This window comes from Cebidichthys violaceus, unplaced genomic scaffold (assembly GCF_023349555.1).
Source record: "Cebidichthys violaceus isolate CVI_PGR_0920_01 unplaced genomic scaffold, fCebVio1.0.p SCAF_14, whole genome shotgun sequence".
NCBI classification, from domain to species: Eukaryota; Metazoa; Chordata; class Actinopteri; order Perciformes; family Stichaeidae; genus Cebidichthys; species Cebidichthys violaceus.
Window position 1 is genome coordinate 2,227,579 of NW_027176307.1, and position 20,620 is coordinate 2,248,198.

Consider the following 20,620-nt stretch of genomic DNA (forward strand, 5'->3'; position numbering starts at 1 on the left):
ATGAAGCAGGGATCTAGTTAAAAGCCTATTTTATTTGGATCCAGCCCCTGTGACCAACCTTTGTACTTTTACCCAGTGATTGGGAAAACGGCAGCCGAGCTGTTGCTGGCCCTCTGCTGGGTAATTGCTGGAAGGATAATTATATCTGTGATGATTTAAAGCTTTCAGAGTTAAAATAGAAAGCAAACCTCACTGACCAAATGTTCCTCCGTGTCAACTGTACACCAACAGACAGACAGACAGACAGACTGACAGACTGACAGACATGGTGCAGTTATCACTAAGGTCAGGCTGGAAATAACGATTTGCTCACCGTGGGAGTCCAGTGTGGTAACTGGTGAACTGGGGAGACCTTTTTTTTTTTTTTTTGGCTCATGTAATCCAGACAGCTCTTCTGGGATTTATAATTAAAAAGGAGCTTTCTATAAAAACCTTTCAGCAACAAACCTTTCATTGACTCACATGCATCCACCTGTTCAGCTGACGTCCTTTTGAAAGGAATCAATCAGCGTTTCGGGAAACTTATTCGCTCCCTGTCATCTAACTCTCCATCAGAAAGCCAGTCAGCGTATTTCCACAACTGTTGGACTAATGCTTTAACACTTAATCATTTACCTGCTTTATTCAATTGATAAGTAAGGATAAGCTCAAGATGATTCAGATAATGAATTGGCAACTATTTTTGTCATTTAATTTTTTCAAGCAAAAACATGTAAAGGTTACAGCTTCTTAAATGTGAGGTTTTGCTGCTTTATACTATGGAATTGTAGACTGAATATCTTTGTAATGTGGACTGTTGACACCTCCTTAGGTTTTAAATTGTGATGTATTTTTCCTGACTTTTCACTCTCGAAATGATGTGTCAAATATCTGCTCTGTGCTCGATGCGCCCTAAATGCACCGTTACTTGCTGTCCTGAAGTCCTGATGGATCTGTGCACTCAAGTTGTCGTCAAATATATTTGATATTTTTCTGTTTGAACAAGGTCAGGATGGAACTTACTGTCGGGTAACAAAGACAAAGGTTCTCTAGTGTGTTTCTGGAAAGAAAGAAAGTTACACTTGACTAGCTGGTATGAACAGCTTTTAGAGTGAAACAGCTGTATAAAGATGTATGGGAATGTAAGAGAGAATGTGTGTGTGTGTGTGTGTGTGTGTGTGTGAGAGAGAGAAAGTGAATGAAAGGAGGAATCCTTCTTTTGTCTAGATGAAGCATGAAGTCTCCTGGGAAGCTTTCAAATCCTCTCTGGAATGTGTGTGTGTGCGCGCGCGTGCAAGTGCCAGTTTTCTAAAATGAGTGTGTGTGTGTGTGTGTGTGTGTGTGTGTGTGTGTGTGTGTGTGTGTGTGTGTGTTGGGGGTTGGCTTGTCACCACATTTATACAAGGAATGCAAATATTTGTGTGTGTCTCTGCGTGTTTCACTTTTGTGGTGTAGTATGACTGTTACCATGGCGACTGATGTCCTCAGGCGTTTTCTGTGTCACCTGACAGCAGAGCCGTGGTTAACAGCTAACTTTGTTTATTTCTTAAAAAAAAAAAAATGTCCGGCAGCAGCTCAGTCCGTTGGGACTTGGCTGGTCCAAGTCCCCCCCTCCCCCTCCCTCTTTGATTTACATTTAAGATGCACATCTACATTCCTTCCTCCATCCTTTCTTCTTTCTTTCTTTCTTTCTTTCTTTCTTTCTTTCTCTTACAGTCCCCCTCCCTCCCTCCCTCCCTTTATCTCTGTGCTCTTGTTAAGTAGTCTAAATGCCAGGCTACAGATCACATTTCCTCAGCTGCTCTCATTAATGTGTTTATTTACTGAGCACTGTGGCTCATCCTCTGGTGACTCTGAACTTGACTCTGAGCCGCTGCCTCTAGTTTGTGCGGGTGTGTGTGTGTGTGTGTGTGTGTGTGTGTGTGTGTGTGTCTGTATGCAAACAGTAGTCCTGTGTGGTACACTTCAACAGTGCCTGCTTTGCCCGAGCATTTTGTATTTTCCGTCCAACGAGTCTCTTATGTGGCTCCTATCTAAGGTTTATTTGAATTTAATTTACTTTTTAAAATGTAGAGCAGATCAGATCCACCAGAAACATTTCAGAATACATTACAAACACCACAACAGTTCACACGGTCCCTTTACAAACAGTTTCATGATGTTTTTCCAACGCCTTTAAGGCAGTATTTCTCAAACTGTGGGGCGCAGTGGTATTACAAGTGGGGCGCAGGAGGAAATGGAGAATTTTTTTTATTTCAAGAACTTTATTGAGAACTTCACATATTACAAAAGTACAAAGTACACGGACATAAAACTAAGTCATTAATGGCGAAATGCCTGTACTATTGTGTACATGTTTACGTTACGCCGTTAACAGGTTACGCCGAGATCCTTGGCGACTCACATGTGAGCTCCACTCATCGGACAGAGGGCCGTGGGCATTCTGTTTTGTTTTGCAAAGGTTGCACGTTATTGTTGTTTTGAAAACATATGCAGTGTAAAACTCTAAATAATAGTTCTTTTTTGCACAGATTGAACTTTATCTGCTTTGTTCTAACAAAGTGACTGCACATTTTATTTGTTTTTGTATGATGGAGCAATCTGGTTTACTTGAAAGTGATTTCAATTTTTTTTATTCTATTATTTAAAAAAGCACAGATGGAGGAGTCGCAAAATGTTGTTATTTCAATAAAAATTCAACATGGACCATTTTGTTACAATTTTGTTGGGGCGGTGGGGCATGAACATTTTTCTTCCTCCAAAGTGGGGCGTGACAGAAAAAGTTTGGGAACCACTGCTTTAAGGAAACCCAGGTGTTGAGTTTTGCTGCTGTTTTGTGCAGGATGGTGATGGAGGAGGGGGGGCAGAGAGACAGAGGGAGGGGTACTCCAGCAACAGTAGAAGTAGAGCGGAGACAGATCCTCGTAGAGCTTGGTGAGTAACCGTTGACCCCAAGGTGGATTTTCCTCTCCTTCATTGTTTTTGTCTCCAGTACTTTCAAATGTGTAACTCCATCCCCAGCATGCAGAAGAAAGATGTTTATTTCTCTCCAACACGGACTCATAATCAAGTCTTCTTCTTCTTGTCACAGGGGAGCAGAACCTGGATGGCATTTGTCTCTCCACATATCGAACGGCCTGCAAGCTCAGATTCATACAGAAGAGATGCAACTGTAAGTCTTCCATGTTCTCCTTCAGCATTGCCGTTGCTCCCTAGTGTCGTTTTGACAACACTTCAATACAGAGGCTTTCTGTCAAATAAGTTTGAGATATACAAGCTTCTCTACATGACACACAGCTTGTCATTTATGCCCTTTCAAGTTCTTTTTTTGACACTCGTAGAATGATGTCACAATCACGATGTGTGACTACTTCACTGACTCGGCTGCTCTCGTTCCAGTGCATCTGATCGACATATACAATGTGATCGAGGCGGTGCGGGACGCTGGTCTGAACGCCGTAGAGCTGAACGCCGGCATCTCCGTGACCCGACTGGAGAACCTGGTGTCCTCCCTGTTCAACCAGCTGAGCAAGCGCCTGCCCACCACGCACACCATCAACCCGCGAGAGAGCGCCGTCCTGTTAGTCGAATTCCTACTGGCCGCCATTGACAGGTAGGTAGTTTTTCATTAAAAAGGTTTTAAATAAAAGTGAATGTGACATGTGCTGTACTATAGTGTCATATGTGTTTGTTTCTTAGTGAGCCTGACAGCCGTCTGACGGTGCTCTCTGTGAAGGCGATGCTTGCCACACTGTGTGGAGGGAAACTGGTAGATAAGCTCCGCTGTGAGTACCAACCGACACCATCACGACTCACGTGGAACCTGTAGCAGATCTGTTGTCTTAGATTTCCTACAAATACTTTGTATTCCCCAGAGAATGGGCGTGAACTGATTTATCATGTAGGCTTCGGTAGACTGTAAGAAGAAGTGGACGTAGTCACCGCGACGCCACCCATTGGTTTGTGGACTAAAGTTTTGAAGCATTAGAGTTTGTCATTTTGCCCGTCGCCATCTTGGTTGTTTGCAACCAGAAGTGACACGAGAGGGAAGTTCCATAATTTCCTAAATAAACATCATGCTGTATTGAAGAAGACTTCAAACTAGAGATTGAGACCATAAACTCATGTGTACAATGTTTACTGAGGGAATAAATCAAATAAGAGGTTGGGTCATTGTCTCATAGACTTCCATATAGTTGGACCTCGTTTTTCAAACAGAGGAGTTGCCCCCTTGTGGTTATTAGAAAGAATGCAAGTTTAAGACACTTCTTCATTGGCTTCTCTTTACAGAACAGGAAGTTGCCACCTGGTGTAAACACATGTATAGAAATAATGTCAACAGGACCAAGAGTATACATTTTGTATTTGTATTATTTGTATTTATTCATATATTACGGAAAGTGCACTGTAATCAACATTATTTAAAATGTTTTACTTAATTAGTTTCACTCCATTTATGTCTAATAACTTGGGACTATTTACAATCTCAATCTTTCAGTGGGAATTTCAGCATATATGGAGGTATATATATATAGTCACATATGTGCCACCGTATGGACAATGCAGGTCAATGCTACTGTTTGCTTATGTTAATTTACCTGCTCTTTTATTTATCATTTTGTGGTGACAGGAATATCTTTAAAAAAAATAAATAAATAAATAAAATAGAGAATTTGGGGTTATGAATTGGCACATGTAAGACATAGCCATGGTTAGGGTTGTTGTGGTTTTCTTCAAGGAATTAATATAATCTAATGCATGCTTTACTATTTTTTGTTTGTGTGTGTGTAGATGTGTTTTCTCAGGTATCTGACTCCAGCGGCGTGCTGGTACAGTCCAAGTTTGATGGTTTTCTGAGGGAGGCTCTCAAGCTGCCCACCGCTGCACATGAAGGGCCGTCCTTTGGCTACACACACACCTCAGCACGCTCATGCTTCCCACAACAGGTACGCTCACACACCTCAACCACCCCATTCACCTGTCCTTAATTATATACATTTATTTGAGTAATAACAGTATAGCAGTAAACCTGTATCTGCATCAGAGTATCTACAGTGTTTAATATTCTGTGTTCCTGATGAGTTTTGTTGTCTGTAATTGTTGTTGATGTAGAAGAGGGTGATGCTCAACATGTTCCTGGACATTGTAGCTGACCCTCCTCAGTGTCTTGTCTGGTTGCCTCTCATGCACCGCATGGCCAACGTGGAGCATGGTACACACACACACACACACACACACACACACACACACACACACACACGCACATAGACACACACACACACACACACACACACAAACATAAATACATGTTAAATGAAATTTTCTTTGACAGATACTGCCTCTCTCCTCTCTCTCTCTCAGTCTACCATCCCGTGTCTTGCTCCTACTGCCGTGGCAACGCTATGACGGGCTTCCGCTATCGCTGCCTCCGTTGCCGTGGTTACCAGCTCTGCCAGAACTGCTTCTGGCGTGGCAACGCCAGCGGCTCTCATAGCAACCAGCATCAGATGAAGGAGCACTCGTCCTGGGTGAGTCACTGTGTGATTACCCATTCATCACACCAGGGGGCACTCCGTGTGTGTGTGTGTGTGTGTGTGTGTGTGTGTGTGTGTGTGTGTGTGTGTGTGTGTGTGTGTGTGTGTGTGTGGACCTCCATCTTTGTGAGGACCATAATTAATTTCAGAGCTTACAGTGGGGCGCTTGGAAACTGTGACACAACACGACATGACATTTCGTCTGGTCCTCACCTCTTCAAAAAGCTGTTTCGATGGTTAAAACCAGGTTTGGGGGTTTTGGGATTAATTCAAAGTGATTAGAATCGAGACAGTCTGGTTTAAAACAGTTTTAACTATAAAAACACACATTGTAAACACACAACAGATCATCACGACGTATTCAAAACCTGCAAATATTCCTTGATAACTCCGGACAGGTGTATTTCAGTGCAAATATTGTCAACTGTTTTGCTCATTGTGATGTATTTATTTCCAAAAATCTGAAATGCCTCAATCCCATAACATTATAGTAATATTCCAAAAACTATCTTAAAGGTGAAAATGTTTGCAATAGGGAACGGATGTATTAATAGACGGAAACATGGTTGTTGAATTATTTATCACCCAGGCTTGGCATAATTTGTCATATTGATGTTTCAGGGATAAATCTCGTTGTTAGTGCAGATGCTGCCAGTCCAACAGAATCTTCTCTTCACAGGACACTCATCCTAATAATCCTCAGCAGACTTTGCACATCATTTCCAGCAGCCTTCGGTTTTGGGTTCCCATTTTATTATTCACTTCACCACACTTAACGCTAAAAATACATGGTTACATCGTCTCTCCTGCATGTTTCTATGAGGTTTGCGGCATAAAAAATTAAATCAGAAATTGATATTTGGCAATAATTGTTTGGTCGGCAATCATAGTTGTTTTAACTTGATACAAGTGTGGCACAAACAATTCATCCTCAGCGGATAAAATCCACAACAGGAATTAAGTTGTAAATTAGATCTGTCGTCATTCCCTCGAATCTCTGAGCCAAATGTTTGTTTATTTGCATTCGCTGTTCTTTTTGGGGTCCATCGATCGAAATAGATTACTACAACAATTTCATATGATTATATAAATAAGTGAAAGTAAATTACATACCTGTTCATGTACATATGTACATACATAATACAAGTTCATAATACAAGTTAAGATATTTTGTTTTCATAGCAGTTTATCAGCCGTGTGTCTTAAGAACTGTTCTGATCTGTTTTTATCCATGGAGTTCTTCCTGCTCTTTACTGTACAATACAAAGTCACACAGCTTTTAAATGTTGACCTGATATTTGTGTGTCTGTATTTATATGTGTGTGTGTGTGTGTGTGTGTGTGTGTGTGTGTGTGTGTGTGTGTGTGTGTGTGTGTGTGTGTAGAAGTCGTCGGCGACAAAGCTTGGCCGAGCCCTGAGCAGGACTCTGGGCTGTGTGTCGTCCAGAGAGCCCCCTCACCCCATTTACCCAGAGGAACCTGAGAGGACCCTCAACCTCTCTAACATAGTGTAAGACCTCACAACACCACAACACCACAACACACACACACACACACACACACACACACACACACACACACACACACACAAGCTTTGTTTATACTCACTTGTGGCACCGTAGTGAGCATGCACAAAGACCTTTATGCTCAATGTGCTGTTCTTTGAATTATTCTCCGAAACGCCAGAGGGCGTACAAAAAAAATGTTCTGCGAAGAAGCAAGAAGACAACGAGTGTAACCGGCACAGCGAGATAAACCAACCTCTCAATGTAATCTGTAAACTCATATCTCATGTTTATTGACTAAAAAGCAGTCCAGTAAAGAAACGAAAGTTGAATATCCTGAAAACAATTGGGCTGCAAAACATTTACTCAAATGTAGATTTTGTTTAAGACCTCCTGTTTCTAAAGCTCTGTAGTGCTTTTATCAGTGAGTATTTGTGACAGAAAAGCTCTGGTGCCGCTTGCGCATAGTTTAAAAAATTCAGAGTTGCACGACCAAGCGCCACGACCACTTGCGGAACCTTCGCACACAACGCGCAGGCTGTGATTACGCCATTTTCTGGCACATGTACTTCGCTTCAATACTGCGACTATAAACTACGCTTACTGATTGACACAAGAGCTTCCTAGGAACCGTTCATTTTAATTAAGCCTATGTAACGATTGAATGAAGACATATTTCAATATATTTCAAGAATGTAGAACATGAAAACATATTGTTCCTCACTAAAATATACGCTTGTTGTTTTCTGCTTGTAATCCTGAAAGTCTTTAGGGATTTTAGTGAGCGTGATGCGCCATTATCCTGTAAATAGCACTTATGGCCACACAGGGCGCTGTTGAGCAAAGGTTACATAGTCTTGCATTCAGTTAACAGCACGGTTAGATCAACAACATGAACAGAAACAATGTCATATGTTTCTAAAGCTAAGGTTCCAGGAGGAATCTTATTAACTTATTTTGTTAATTCATTGATAACCATGTTTTTGGAATCATTAACAGCAAACTTTGGATGATGTTGGCATTCTTTTAAAACACTATACACAATGAAACTGAATTATGTCCATTTATGACAATATATAAAGTGTTAATGCTGTTTAAGACACATGTTAATGTTCAGTCAGACAGTAGAAGACAGTTGAATGTTAACACTTCCCACTAAAGAATGGTAACTTTGCATCACAGAAAGTGAAACTACCATGTCGCAGAAACTCGGCCTATAATAACATTTTCGGGTGTTATCGGCGGTACAGTCACATGTAAACAAAAACTTCAGATAACACAAAAGTCCCACCTCTAGAGCGAACCACTTTGGTTGCTCCGCCCCTTGCGGTGGATCCACATTGTTTGATTTTCCAAACATCGGCAGACTGGGTCATTACAGACCTCCAAGCACTGGACACATAAACGGGTCAGCACACAGAGACATAGCACGGAGTGAGTATGTTTATTCTAATGTTGCTGTATCAGGGTTATAACTCTCACAAGCTTTCATTTTTCTGAATTTCTATCATTTAGCTGTTTTTTGGGGGGATCTGCATTCTCTCTCTCTCTCTCTCTCTCTCTCTCTCTCTCTGGTGATCTTCGCCCTGTCTGTGTTTGCTCAGACTAGTACAACTCACTGTTGCATGACTGCACTCAAAAGCACGTGAGAGTGTGTGAGGTGCAAGAATGTGTGTTTTCTGACAGGCAGGACTTTTTGTTTTAATGATTCAATGTTTTTATCATTACTCTGTGTTTGCACTGTTGGTAATATGGGTCTGATACGTGTGTATGTGTGTGTGTGTGTGTGTGTGTGTGTGTGTGTGTGTGTGTGCAGCCCCGCTCGCCCCATTGGAAACACCAGTGACGCCATGTTGCTGTCCACATCAGTGCCCGAGTCCTCCAAAAGGTAAAAACACTCCCAGTTTACAGGTTGTTGTATGTTTTTGTTCTCCCTGATTAGAAGTTTGCAATGTTTCTGGAGTTTAAAGCTGCAGGTTAAATGGGTAATAACTTGCCTCCGTCAGCATAAATTAGTTTTTAATAGCTTGCTTCGTTCCCTTGTTCCTTCTAAATTACTGTTTTCTCAGCACAAACTTCACATCAATTGGCGATTTTATTTCACTGATTAGATTTGATGAAAATACAATGTAGGCATCTTATGCAGCAATTAATTACAAGATGAGGTAAAGCTAAAAAATGTTAAGCTTTAAAGTTTTCTTTCTTTTACGTGATGGTAAATTCAATGTTTTGGACTATTCTTCTGATAAAATGAGACATTTAAAGACATCACCTTTTAACTGTGATGGGCACTTTTTCTATGGTGGCTGAGAGAGCTCAAAAATAATGCTGCAATCTAAGAAAACACATACATGTGCTATTTCTTGTCATTGCAGTACATTGACTGAAATATTTGTTAGTTGCAGCCCAACAGTGAGCTGAGAATTAAGCAGATGGCATTTAAAAAGAAAAAAAATACATCAGCAGAAATGTGTGCATTTAATATCGACATAATGTGGTTTTCTGGATGTCACCTTTTATTTTGTGTGCTTCGTGAAAAAGAAATATCAGCTGCTTACTAGATTACATTTTCCAGTTTTTAGTTTCTACTTTCTAACTTTTTTAAAGTTAGACATTGAACGTCTCTTTCCTTTGGAAGAAACTTTTAAGGACTGACAGCAACAGGGACACAGATGGAAATAAGACTTCATAGTTCCAAAGTCTGAAAGGCTGTACTTTACAAAAACAAACCAAAAAAACATGATCATTTTCACTTTATGCAAAGTGCAAAATGACATCAATACAATGTACTGATTCATGAAAAAAGCATTAGGAAAACATGCAAGAAATTACATTATATTGTTTAACAATGAATTAAATATATTAATATATATGTATATATTACAATCTAAATAAAATTCACAGCATAGATATGTTTCTTTTTCTCTCATCCAGTTTGGCAGCCGCTCGGCGCATGAACGAGGAGCACGCTCTGATCGCTGCGTATGTGAACCGCCTCCAGAGCAGCCCATGGTGAGAGTGAAGCACAGGAAGACCGTGACTTAGTCGACGTGTATCCGGTGGAGTTTATTAACTTGTTGCAGGTTGTGCACTGTATGCATTAGGCCACTGATTTTAACCACAATAAGCCCCTTTTGGCAACATTACCCCTTTTACCAACAGTAGCCATGTGTTAAAGTTCAAACACAGAACGTCCCACCTGCTACTTGAACGTCATCGCTGTGTCCAGCGTCCTTTTAGCCTTATTAGTCAGCGAGCAGGAGCATAAAGCCTTAGTGAAAAGCCTCATTCAGAGTGAGGTTAATTGATGATTGATGACTGACATTATACTCATATATGTTATATAATTGTGAAACATCTCACAAAACCAGAGCTTGACTTCAACTGTTTTCTGAAGGAAATATTTGCCCCCATGATCCGATTTTAGGGTCATTTGGGTTCTTTTTGGAGGTAGTCACACTAAAAAAATAGATTCATATTGCTTCTTGACAAGTCAACGTTTTTTTGTATTATGCAAACTGGCAGCCATATTCCACTTGTTTGTGTTCATGACTGTTTGATCAGAGAGCAGAATGTACTATAAAGTGTTGGTCTGTATAGTGCAGGCTCCCATTGTCATCTACAGTAGCTCACAGGGGACATTTGACACATTCATCCTGTATGTGAATGTTTGACAACTTGAGGACACTCTGAAACCTGCAAACATTATTCCTCACTAAGATGTTGTTTATGTTGCTGATTTCCCTGCTATCTGTGTGTGTGTGTGTGTGTGTGTGTGTGTGTGTGTGTGTGTTTCAGTAGTGTGGACAGTCCCAGCAGAGAAGATGAGGAGCACAAACTGATCGCTCGCTACACCTCCCGCCTGGCAGAGACTGACGGCACAGGAGTGAGTCAACAACACCTTGTTTTTAAACTGAAAATACACTATAAATACACAATCAGGTACTTCTGTGTTACATAAACACAGAGCTCCGTCGCCCTCGACCTTCTTTCGATTGTTAAGTGATGAACGGTCGACCCACAGTCAGTCAGCTCAAGTAACTCAAGTTCTGTGTCTGTTTCTCAGGTGATACCGAACCGGAGCATCAACTTTGATGTGAACAAACAGAAGAGGGAGCTCATTGCTCAGCTGGAATCCAAAAACAGGTAGTGCATGAGTTATTCATTTTGATTCATTCCTTTTTAGTTTGACCCACACGCCTGCCAGTCTGTCACTTTGTAGTTGTACTTCAACACTGGAGTCTCAGCCCAGTATTACCCAATGTTTAAAAAATCACTGGTCTTATTTTGGGAATAAATCTGAGGTATTATGCTATTTATCAGTGCTGTACATTTTGAGGTAGACTTTTTTTTACCACTGCACTTATTGACTATCAGTGAATAATAAAATTGTAAATAGTGTGTTCTCAGAGTGAATGTATTGTTAGTCAGGTGTAAAATGTCAGCTATTGTCTTTTTAAATACTATAAAGCACGTTTTATTTCTTTCTGAATGTACTTTTCATGAACGTTTTATGTGTTAGTATGTGTTTCCCAAATGCAGCTGCTTGTCAGTTTTTGAAGTATATTCTGTAAATCCAAAAGCCTGCAGAAGTGTGAGTGCGTATTCTCGCCATGTCTTTCCACAGTCTGTTCAGTGACGTAACGCTCCCCCAGCCTCAGCTGACCGGTGTGTTTTTCATTTCCCAGAGAGATCTTGGCGGAGATCAAACATCTCCGTGTGGAGCATGAGGCAGCGTGCCAGGCCAGCACCAACCCGACTCTGCTGGCCGAGCTTCGGCTGCTCAGGTAAACACACCGCTGCTGCACACATCGCTGCTGCACACATCGCTGCTGCACACATCGCTGCTGCACATACCGGTATAACAATTATTAGATCTTGTTTGTTTTTACGACATACCAACAAAAATGATGCTCAAACATCAACAATCAAACTTTACCCGCCCTGCATTTTTTTTTGTTTTGCTACATAGTGTGCCACAGTGTCCAATTTGGCGGGAAATCTGCCGCGTTGCTTTGTAGCACGGAGGGAGAGTGCTTTATGGCAGATGGTGGTGACAGATGGTGGATTTCTGTGAAAAGCAAATGTAAAAAACACTTCCAACATGTTCATGGTATTTTGGTGAAAAACAAAAACTCCAAGGGAGAGGAGGGAGACTGCTGGAGATACTGGGAGGATACTGATAGTGCTGCACAGAGGCGATTTTTATGTGATTATAGCATCTTTGAACTTATTCTGAATTGAAAAATCTCCGTGATGCTGATGCTGAGGTGTGCATTGCCGTCGGTGTATTTTTGGATATGGCCACTCAGGGGCGCCACATTCAAAAGTAGTCAAACTCTCGACATAGTGGCTTTAAGTTGTGCAAATCACAATATGTACCCTTTACTTCCTTTGTAAGTGGTTTTGAGTACAATATTCAAAATATACTGTGATGAATGTATCCTTTTTCTGGCTTTGGACGTAATTGTATAAATGCGCAGTGAAAATTGCATCAACCTTAATGACACACATTAGCTAATACCCATAATTCAAGGTAACAACTCATCCTCCTCCGCTCTGTTTGATAGTAATCCGTGAAGGGCACACTCATTTTGCACCCTGAAATGAACTCTCCCGTCCCTCTTCACATCTCGACAGTGGATAATGTAATTATTCGTCCAATGCGTAAATTTGAGTCATTATCAGTAATATTGCTATCTGGAGTTGTACCACTGCTGTCATCTGTACATCCTGACAGCAATCATTAAATATGAATAATACATAGTCTGGTGGAAAAACCTCTCTAATAAGCCTGTCCAATCATTGGTGACTTTCTCACTAGAATTAGTGACTATTGGAGCTAGTGCTGCTAACTACTGTCATTGGAAAGAGTTGGCAACACTGGACAGTTAGATCAACTCCAGATTTAAAGCAGCATTGTGTAGGATTAAGTTTTCATTGGTGTATAATCATCTGCGACTAAGAAACATTGTTTTTTGTTACATTAGAATGAACCATTTATATCTACACAGTCCGCCATGTTGCACCGACATGGTTCTACAGTAGCCCAGAGCGGACAAACCAAACCAAACTCTAAAGAGAACCTCAGGAACCTCCCACTTCTGAAGCTTTACTTTGGGATTAAAATGACTCAAATGTAGAGTTGCTGCATGACTCAGACTCTTGCTTTTTTTTCTGTTTATTTACTCATTTGTCCTAACATGTGAAGGGAAGCCAAGGGGGGAAGAGAAGAGTTGTCACTCCTGCTTTAATGTCTCATCCAAACCACATGCTGTTTGGAAAAAAAGATCATAAACATCTCATTGGAACGATGATAGTTTTGTAAGCTGACTCTTTAATCTTCACTTCGCTGCCAACTCACTGTTTTTATAATTTGAATGCATTTTGGATTGAATATGTACTCCTCAAATACGTTGCAGGCCTCGGTGGTCTACACTACAGCGTTTTAAGCAGTCTCAAGTAAATGATGGCCATCCCAGCTGCTTCTGCCGTCTGAAAACTCGCCATCATACATCAGACTTGATTGTGAATTCATGATGTCAAGGTTAATTTCGAGGTCGTGTGGTCCGTCTCGGAGGCTCATGATGTTTTGGTCAGCTAGCTCTTTCACAGCTCATCTCCACTGAGTCTCGTCTTGCAAACAAATGATTACCCGGAAAAAACTAATCAAGGACGGTGTGTTCCTTCGATCTCCAAACATCCGTGTTTGTGATTGTTCTACGGTTTGTGTTTTTCCTCTGGCAAAGCTCTCACCTCGCTTCAAGGATGATCTTGTGCTCAGAAAGCCTCCTTGAGTCTCTTATTTCGCTAACCAGGCGACTTAACAACTGCCTGTACAAGTGAGGTTTCCTAACTTAGTTTCATCCACTCATAAACCTCATGCTACCAACCTGAGCAGCCTGGACTGGAGTGTGTTAGGGCCTCCCTACATTTATTTTTGATTTGGCTAACGGAGATTGATACAGTTTATGTGTCCGAGTGCAAATGAATTCCTACCAAATCAGATCCGGAGATGTCTGACAGGAAAAGTGTAAATGGGGCCGGTGAGTCTTCTCTCAGAGCTCTGAGTGTGTTCAGCATTTTGTCTTATTGCTTTTCAGAACCACGAATTAAATGACTTCATTTCAACGGTGTCTTCCGCCTCCCTTGAGTCCTTGCACTCTGGTTCTTTTGTTGCGTCCTCCTGACAGTAATGGAGGGTTGTTGTGTGTTGCAGACAAAGGAAAGACGAGCTGGAGCAGAGGATGTCGTCTCTGCAAGAGAGCAGGAGGGAGCTGATGGTGCAGCTCGAGGGACTGATGAAGCTGCTCAAGGTGACGCGCACACACACACACACACACACACACACACATGCACACTTTCTTTTTGTCACACACTAGTTTCCCTTTGTCTTCACACCTCCCTGTCCTCCCAGTTACAAGCCTCACTTTTTTCCCCCTCTGCTATTTCCTCCTTAATAATTCCACCTTTTTCCAGCTCTGAATGTATCTGACTTCTTCTTTTCCATCCTTTTCCTCCCTGTTTTCTTTCCGACTGCCCACGTTGTGGCCCTGTAGGATGAGGAACAGCGACAGGCAGTAAGTTTACCCCCCCCCCCCCCCCCTTACTCACGGCACTGTAAATGTAGGATTCAGCCCTAATGTCAAAATACGTTTTTAAATATCTTAAACAAATAAGGGTTCATCTTTTTTCAGCGGTTTCCAGAGCTTTTACTACAGTGTGGAGGTGATGACAAGATGTTTCTGAAAGTCAAAGTGATTGTATGCAACAACCCTTATAAATCCATCTCTTAGGCGCAGGCGGCTGGCTCTTCTCACGCCTCTCCTTCTCGACCGAGCCCGTCAACCGTCCGCTCTGTAGGCGCTGCGTCTCCCCAGGCTCACATGTACCCTCCCCAGGACTCACTCGCCGGGGTTGGTGGTGACGTACAAGAAGCATTCGCCCAGGGTAAGTCTGGAACTAAAAGCAGGGTAGAAAACAATATCCATAAAGTAAAAACATTTTTTTATGGTCTTACACACAAAGTTAAATACACATCTTGTGGCTTTGTTTTTGTTAAAGCTCTGAGACAAAATACAATAAGTATACCATCATTTTTTGGACCTCATCCAGACACACAGGAGACGTTTCTAGTATAATCTAGTCCTGATCTAACAGGTTTACGTGTTGTCAAGTGGTTTATGTCACAAGCTGCAGGTTTTACAGCGCACCATGAACCATCTGGAAACTATGGTGTAAATCTAATCTTAGTACTGTGATGTACAATATTGGATGACTGTTGTTTTCTTATACTCACATCTTTCAATCACAGGCCCGAGAAGGAACCTGAGGAACGACCTTCTGGTAGCAGCTGACTCCATCACCAACACTGTGTCTTCACTGGTCAAAGAGCTCCACTCTGGTATGCACAAACATATATTGTTTATATATACTGTATATATATATATATATATATATATATATGTGTGTTTGTGTACATGGACATACACACACTTCCATAGAATCCTGCAGATGCTCTTTTCACATCTTTGAAGCTTCCAAACGATCACCTGCTGCTGCTGCTGCTGTGAAGAACTACAAGAAGTCTCATTTTTGAATGCTTTCTTTCTAAGAGCTAATAATCTTTAGAAAGTAATGACGTTTTGGTTTGACGCATGTTCATATGTTGACTTTTATCCTCTTTTCTGATCAGATGATGTTCGGGAGGAAGAGGAGAGATTGCTGAATGGGAAGGACAGAGGTAAATGAATCTCTTTGGTCTCTCATGTTAATCCTCTCTTTGCTCGCTCTGCTTGTTGAACAGAACTTCACACTAACATGAACTGCTTAATCTTTGCACTGGGACTAAGATGCTAGTAATTAGTGCTTTAAAATATGAACTTTATCACGCAAAACCATCACCAAATAATAAAATAACATAAATGAATCTGAATAATATATAAGGCCACCATGCTCCACGCTTCCTTACGAGGGATATACTGACAGTTTTCATGTAAAAGGTGGTAAAAACTGGTGAGATTATATTAACTGAAATCAACTTGTAACAACTCCGTCACAATTAAAAGTCCTGCATTCAAAATGCTTCTTGAGTAAAGGAAGAAAAAAATGCAGATTGGCACTTTTCAGCGTGTTGAATTATGTTGCCCCCAAGGTCTTGAAAGATGATGTGTGCACAGATTATCTTATGATGCTGTTAGTTTTGTTGCAGGATGAGTTATAACTATTTATCATTCTTATTGGTGGCCTCATGTAAATCATGAGCAGATGTCACCATCCACCTAACTGAAGACACCTGTGTGGGTATAGAGTGCTTTTAATCTGTAATGATGCACCGCATTTCATAAACTGGAGTAGAAGGTAAAGTACCATACACTAGAAATACTCAAGTAAAGTACATGTAACTAAAAGATGTACAATACTTGAATAAACGTCTACTACTACTGTCAAAAGACATGACGTTCCTCTGTGCGGGTAAACAGCTGCTTAATGCAGATTGAAGCAGCTTTCATTGCAGATTTTACAAAAACATCTGTCAGAAAATATGAAGAGGAATTTATCAGTAATATAATACAGCACTGGCTGCACAGAAACCTCAACAATAGGTGGAATACATCGGTTAGCTCATTTTAATGAAATATATCAATATTCTGTATTAAATAACACCTTTTATTAGTTGTTTTTTTGGTGCTGTCCTGCTTGTTTTTTTGTGCAGTCAATACACGTCTCCACTTATTCTCCAGGTGCGCGCTCTCTCTCTCTCTCTCTCTGTCTCTCTCTCTCTCTCTGTCGCTCTCTCTCTCTCTGTCGCTCTCTCTCTCTCTCTGTCTCTCTCTCTCTCTCTGTCGCTCTCTCTCTCTCTCTCTCTCTCTCTCTCTCTCTCTCTGTCTCTCTCTCTCTCTCTGTCTCTCTCTCTCTCTCTGTCGCTCTCTCTCTCTCTCTCTCTCTCTCTCTCTCTCTCTCTCTCTCTCCCTTCTCTCTTCTGTACTGCAGTAAGCTTCATTAACACACCGTCTCATTAGCCTTGCTTTATGGAGCCCCTCCTCTTTACAAGAGGACCGCCTGCAGAGCTGAGGCGGTGAAATTACTTCCTGGTCTGCTCCCCGAGCCTAGACTAAATGCTTATAAGAATACTTACCTGTGGTACTAACCCACCGAACCCCCAAACAAACAGACAGACAGAGTTCAGCCCCTCGTTCAACACAGTCAAGTCTTAAAGTTTACAGATAAAATACTGTGGTAGACTGTCCACAATAAGAGTTTTCTTTGTGGAGTTAGTCAGTTTGTGTAGCACCTGCCAGCTACAGCCCTGTTTTATGTTTCTATGCTAAGTGCTGCTCTGGTTCTTATTACAGCTTCTGGCATAAAGCCTGTATCACACCTGCTTCACGTCGCTTTATCCTCTGCTAAGTGCTAACAAGCTTTCTTTCTCTCTTCAGCAGGTTAACATGATCGCAGGACAAACAAAGACAGTAAGTGATTCAATGTAATCAACCTTTTTTATGATAACATGATGATCAAAACTCAGTTTCTTGTACAACACAAGAAAAATCTTACATGTAGTTTTTTTTTTGTTTCATAAATGGCAAAACGTTATCTGTCTAAACAAATTTAATTGAAATTATATGACAATGTTTTCTTGTGGTTTTTACCTTTTTGATAACTGAGGTAGATTTTTGGAAATATGCTTATTCGTTTTCTTCCCAAGAGTTAAATGTGACGACTGATACCACTTTCATGTCTGTACAAAACACATGAAGCCACTGCCAGCAGTCATTTAGCTTAGCTTAGCATGAAGACCGGAAACGGGGGAAACAGCTTGTCTGGCTCTGTCTAACATGCACACCTCTAAAGCGAGGTTTGCAGGCAGATTTTTTTTTAAGCTCTTAAAACTGCCAGGCTAGCACTTTTTTGTCTATTTGTATATTCTGTGTATGTACATTGAGAGCAACGGAAAAAACAAAGTCAAATTTCTTGTATGCGTACGCATGCATGGCCAATAGATTTCCCTCTGCTTCCAGTCTTTATGCTAAGCTAAGCTATGCTAACTGGCTGCTGGCTTCAGCTTCATATTTCCCAGACAGACATTGGGAGTATTATCATTCCAACGCTCAACAATAAAACAAATAAGTGCATTTCACCAAAAATGTCCAGCTATACCTTGAACTTGTGATTGGTTATCTGACGGTTCTGTCGCTCTCTCCTCAGGCAGAGTGATGTTCCATACCAAAGAAGACTGAGCCTGCTGAGATTGAAATGTATCTTCTTGTATTAATCGTTAGCCAACGGGGATTAGAGCTCCAGTGCTAGTCAACCAATCACGATGCTGGACACCAAACGACCGCCGGGTCCCTACTGATGTATAGCTGTGATTCTGTGTGTGTCTTGTCATTGTGGTTTGACTTTTGTTTTCATTTGATCATGCATAGCTTAACGAGAAATCTGAAACCTACTGATTTGTACTGTGGCGCGTTTGTGTGTGTGTGTGTGTGTGTGCGCGCTCTGCGTTTCCGAGGGTTGAGTAAGTGATGGGGGCACCGTGAAGAGACGGAAAGATGTGCTTAGGACATTTTTGAAGGATTAAAAAGTGCAAGAAAGTTACAGGATGTAAATATAGCGGAGAAAAAAAGTGGGGGAAAAAAACTTAGAAAATTCAAAAGGAGGAGAACTGAGTTGAAATGTTTTAAGTTTCAGCACTGTGTGCTTAGTATTTATTGCTTTGATTTGATTTTTGGCATCTATTCATTCAGTTTGAGTGTTTTTGCGTACGTGAGTGTGGTCCAGCCCTGCTGAGACGATAAGCTTTAATGGGACGTTTCCTGCTGTGTCGAGCCCGGCCCAGTGCAGGGCGGAGGGCTGAAGTCCCGGTCCTGGTTCAGGTGTCTGAGACCTGGAAGAGATTAGTGCCACGGGTGCTGGTATGACAGCAGCTCAGGTTGTCCAGGCCTCTCTGTGTATCTCGGTACTGCAGTGGGACGACAGTCAAAGAGGAGATATCTGAATACTGTGTGTGAATGTGTGTGTGAATGTGTGTGTGAGTGTGTGTGTGTGTGTGTGTGTGTGTGTGTGTGTGTGTGTGTGTGTGTGTGTGTGTGTGTGTGTGTGTGTGTGTGTGTGTGTGTGTGTTTGTGTCATGTGAGGGAGAGAGAATATGAAACCATGTGCTTCAACAGTGTAGCAATAGAGTAGCACAGTGGGTGGAGTATTTATCCCCATTACAAATGTTCTTTCAAAGGTTCAGTGTTTCCCAACTTGAGTGTGAGGAGGCACATGATTGCAGGAATGTGGAAAAAAGGAAAAATGTGTTCCACAAAATTATGTTTTTTCTGAATTACCCCAACTTTTTGCTATGACTTTTGAATTATTTTTTTTTATATACTTTCATCTCTTCAGGACTCAAAAATATCAAGAAATGAAGTAAATAGATACACAATTATTTTACAACAAGAGAAGAAGAAATAAAAAAGAGCTACCGTTGAACACAATTTTAAGCGCTCTGATTGGATGGTTTTTTTTACCGCAATGCTCCTTGGGAGTTGTAGTCGACTTTTCTCCTTTAAGTCATACACAGTTTTGACTTTCTCTACCGTCAGAGTTTCTTGTTCATGTACAAGTGAATGGGGCTTTTACTTCCTAAACACTTCCTGCCCACAGTACCTCCTCACACTTTGCTACTCTTTGATTTCTTTGTAAGCTTCCTGTAAAATGCAGGAGATCCTGAAGTTCTCTGTGGGCGTCGGACCCCAACCAGCGCCCCAAAAATCTTCAGACCGGTAATATAAACCGGGTCAGGTTGATTTATTTTCATGTAGCAGATGTGAAATTATTTTATCAAAAATATGTTTTAAGTATTTCTGACTTAAGCGCATTGTACATTTTTTTAGATCAGATTTCAGTTGGACAATTTCTTTCTTTCAGACTTCACCAGCTCTCCACATTGTTTGACAGACTGCTCGCGTCTGTGTGATTATCACATTTTCAGACCGACTGACTGTATGAATCGTTAAATACATGAATGAACTCTTGCTTTAATGTGTGTGTGTGTGTGTGTGTGTGTGTGTGTGTGTGTGTGTGTGTGTGTGTGTGTGTGTGTGTGAGAAAGAGAGTGAGAGTGGAATCATGACTGACAGGACAGTCATGTCCTGACATGAAACTGTAAACACAGCTCTGAACCTGCCTGAGCTGACTCTGTGAGTGAAAAAGTGTGTTTCATCTACAATAAATAATATTTAACATCAAACTGGTGCATTTGTCCGTCTTTGTGACCGTTGGTCTTAATATTCCATGACTCAAAAGCCTGGGCAGCAACATAAGAATTGAAGGGTACGATGTTTAATTCAATAACATATGTGACTTTCCACTACTTCTCCATGACCTCAACATTATTCTCGACTAGTTTGGATAAACATCTTCATAAAAATCTAATGTGATAAATCTGTGAAACAAGTTGGAAACTACACTGCTGTATGGAAAGTGACCCATTTGCAAAGTGTCGTCCTCATGTGGAACACAGCATTTCTAAACCCTGTTGCAGGAACTCCAAAACCTTACTTACGTAAAAATAGCAACACCACATTGTAAATATTCTCTATTACAAGTAAAA

General features: G+C 41.1%; 1 protein-coding gene across 5 annotated transcripts in view; it reads left to right on the forward strand.

Moving 5' to 3' along the window:
- The window catches only part of LOC137870952 (dystrobrevin beta-like), a 27,894-nt gene extending 7,637 nt beyond the window's left edge, over positions 1 to 20,257 (forward strand). For 2 of the 5 annotated variants that reach the window (XM_068708461.1, XM_068708460.1), the window contains 20 exons: positions 2,822 to 2,913; positions 3,071 to 3,151; positions 3,379 to 3,592; positions 3,679 to 3,764; positions 4,771 to 4,925; positions 5,092 to 5,191; positions 5,341 to 5,507; positions 6,898 to 7,022; positions 8,834 to 8,905; positions 9,952 to 10,029; positions 10,816 to 10,903; positions 11,084 to 11,163; positions 11,706 to 11,804; positions 14,237 to 14,333; positions 14,577 to 14,597; positions 14,814 to 14,967; positions 15,332 to 15,421; positions 15,713 to 15,760; positions 17,457 to 17,489; positions 18,226 to 20,257. In XM_068708461.1, the coding sequence (XP_068564562.1) occupies positions 2,823 to 2,913; positions 3,071 to 3,151; positions 3,379 to 3,592; positions 3,679 to 3,764; positions 4,771 to 4,925; positions 5,092 to 5,191; positions 5,341 to 5,507; positions 6,898 to 7,022; positions 8,834 to 8,905; positions 9,952 to 10,029; positions 10,816 to 10,903; positions 11,084 to 11,163; positions 11,706 to 11,804; positions 14,237 to 14,333; positions 14,577 to 14,597; positions 14,814 to 14,967; positions 15,332 to 15,421; positions 15,713 to 15,760; positions 17,457 to 17,464 (1,854 nt within the window). In that variant the 5' untranslated portion in view covers position 2,822 and the 3' untranslated portion in view covers positions 17,465 to 17,489; positions 18,226 to 20,257. The remainder of the gene's footprint in view (positions 1 to 2,821; positions 2,914 to 3,070; positions 3,152 to 3,378; positions 3,593 to 3,678; positions 3,765 to 4,770; positions 4,926 to 5,091; positions 5,192 to 5,340; positions 5,508 to 6,897; positions 7,023 to 8,833; positions 8,906 to 9,951; positions 10,030 to 10,815; positions 10,904 to 11,083; positions 11,164 to 11,705; positions 11,805 to 14,236; positions 14,334 to 14,576; positions 14,598 to 14,813; positions 14,968 to 15,331; positions 15,422 to 15,712; positions 15,761 to 17,456; positions 17,490 to 18,225) is intronic. The other 3 variants (XM_068708463.1, XM_068708462.1, XM_068708464.1) reach the window with 3 other exon arrangements.
- The last annotated feature ends 363 nt before the right edge of the window (positions 20,258 to 20,620 follow it).